Source organism: Aptenodytes forsteri, unplaced genomic scaffold, assembly GCF_000699145.1.
Source record: "Aptenodytes forsteri isolate BGI_AS27 unplaced genomic scaffold, ASM69914v1 Scaffold632, whole genome shotgun sequence".
NCBI lineage: Eukaryota > Metazoa > Chordata > Aves > Sphenisciformes > Spheniscidae > Aptenodytes > Aptenodytes forsteri.
Genome location: NW_008796059.1, coordinates 2,801 through 3,653, shown reverse-complemented (window position 1 = coordinate 3,653; position 853 = coordinate 2,801). Strand labels below are relative to the sequence as shown.

The window sequence follows — 853 nt, the reverse complement described above, 5'->3', positions numbered from 1 at the left end:
GGCCAGGAGCCGGGCTACGGGGCCGGCTGTGGGGCTCAGAAGTGGACGTAGGAGAGGACGACGTCGCCCTCCACCTCCAGCGTGTCGACGTGGGGCCCTGGGGGCAGGCGGTGGAAGAAGTCGCAGAGCGGCTGCCCCTCGGCAAAGACCTTGAAGCGATGGTTCCCGCAGCGGATGGAGAGCTGGGGCGGGGGGGGAGCGGCGGTGGGCGACGCACGCCCTCATGCAAGGCGTGCCCCCCCGTGACACCAACGCCCACCCACCCACAACGCCCACCCGGCGCAATGCCCGTCCTCCTGCCCCGTGGGTCTTCGTGCAATGCGAACCCTCGTCCCGCTCCCACCCATGTACGATGACCGTCCTCGTGCAACGCAAACCCTCGTGCAAGCGATGCCCACCCATGCGCGATGCCCACCCTCGTGCAATGCCCACCCATGTGCAATGACCGCCCTCGTGCAACGCAAACCCTCGTGCAAGCGATGCCCACCCTCGTGCAATGCCCACCCATGTGCAATGACCGTCCTCGTGCAACGCAAACCCTCGTGCAAGCGATGCCCACCCTCATGCAAAGCCCACCCTCGTGCACTGACCACCCTCGTGCACCGCAAACCCTCATGCAAGCGATGCCCACCCACGTGCAGCGCCCACCCACGTGCGGCGCCCGCCCTGGTGCACTCACGTCGAAGTAGCGGCCGCACTGGAGGGGGTTGTAGGGCAGGTCCCGCTCCTCGACCCCCCACTCCCCCCCCAGCAGGCTGTTGCGCACCACTACCCCCTCGTCCAGGCGCGGGTTGAAGTGCAGCAGCACGTCCCCCCCGGGACCCGCCCGCAGGTTGATGTGGAACCTGGGGAG

The 853-nt window shown here is 68.5% G+C and overlaps 1 protein-coding gene across 1 annotated transcript; it reads right to left on the bottom strand.

Moving 5' to 3' along the window:
* Nucleotides 1-35: 35 nt before the first annotated feature.
* On the bottom strand, nucleotides 36-845 carry LOC109279682 (galectin-4-like; the record flags this gene model as incomplete). The annotated part of the gene is made up of 2 exons (XM_019473936.1): nucleotides 36-182; nucleotides 680-845. Coding segments are annotated over 2 exons (313 nt in total), but the record flags the coding sequence as incomplete, so codon positions are not given.
* Between the last annotated feature and the right edge of the window lie 8 nt (nucleotides 846-853).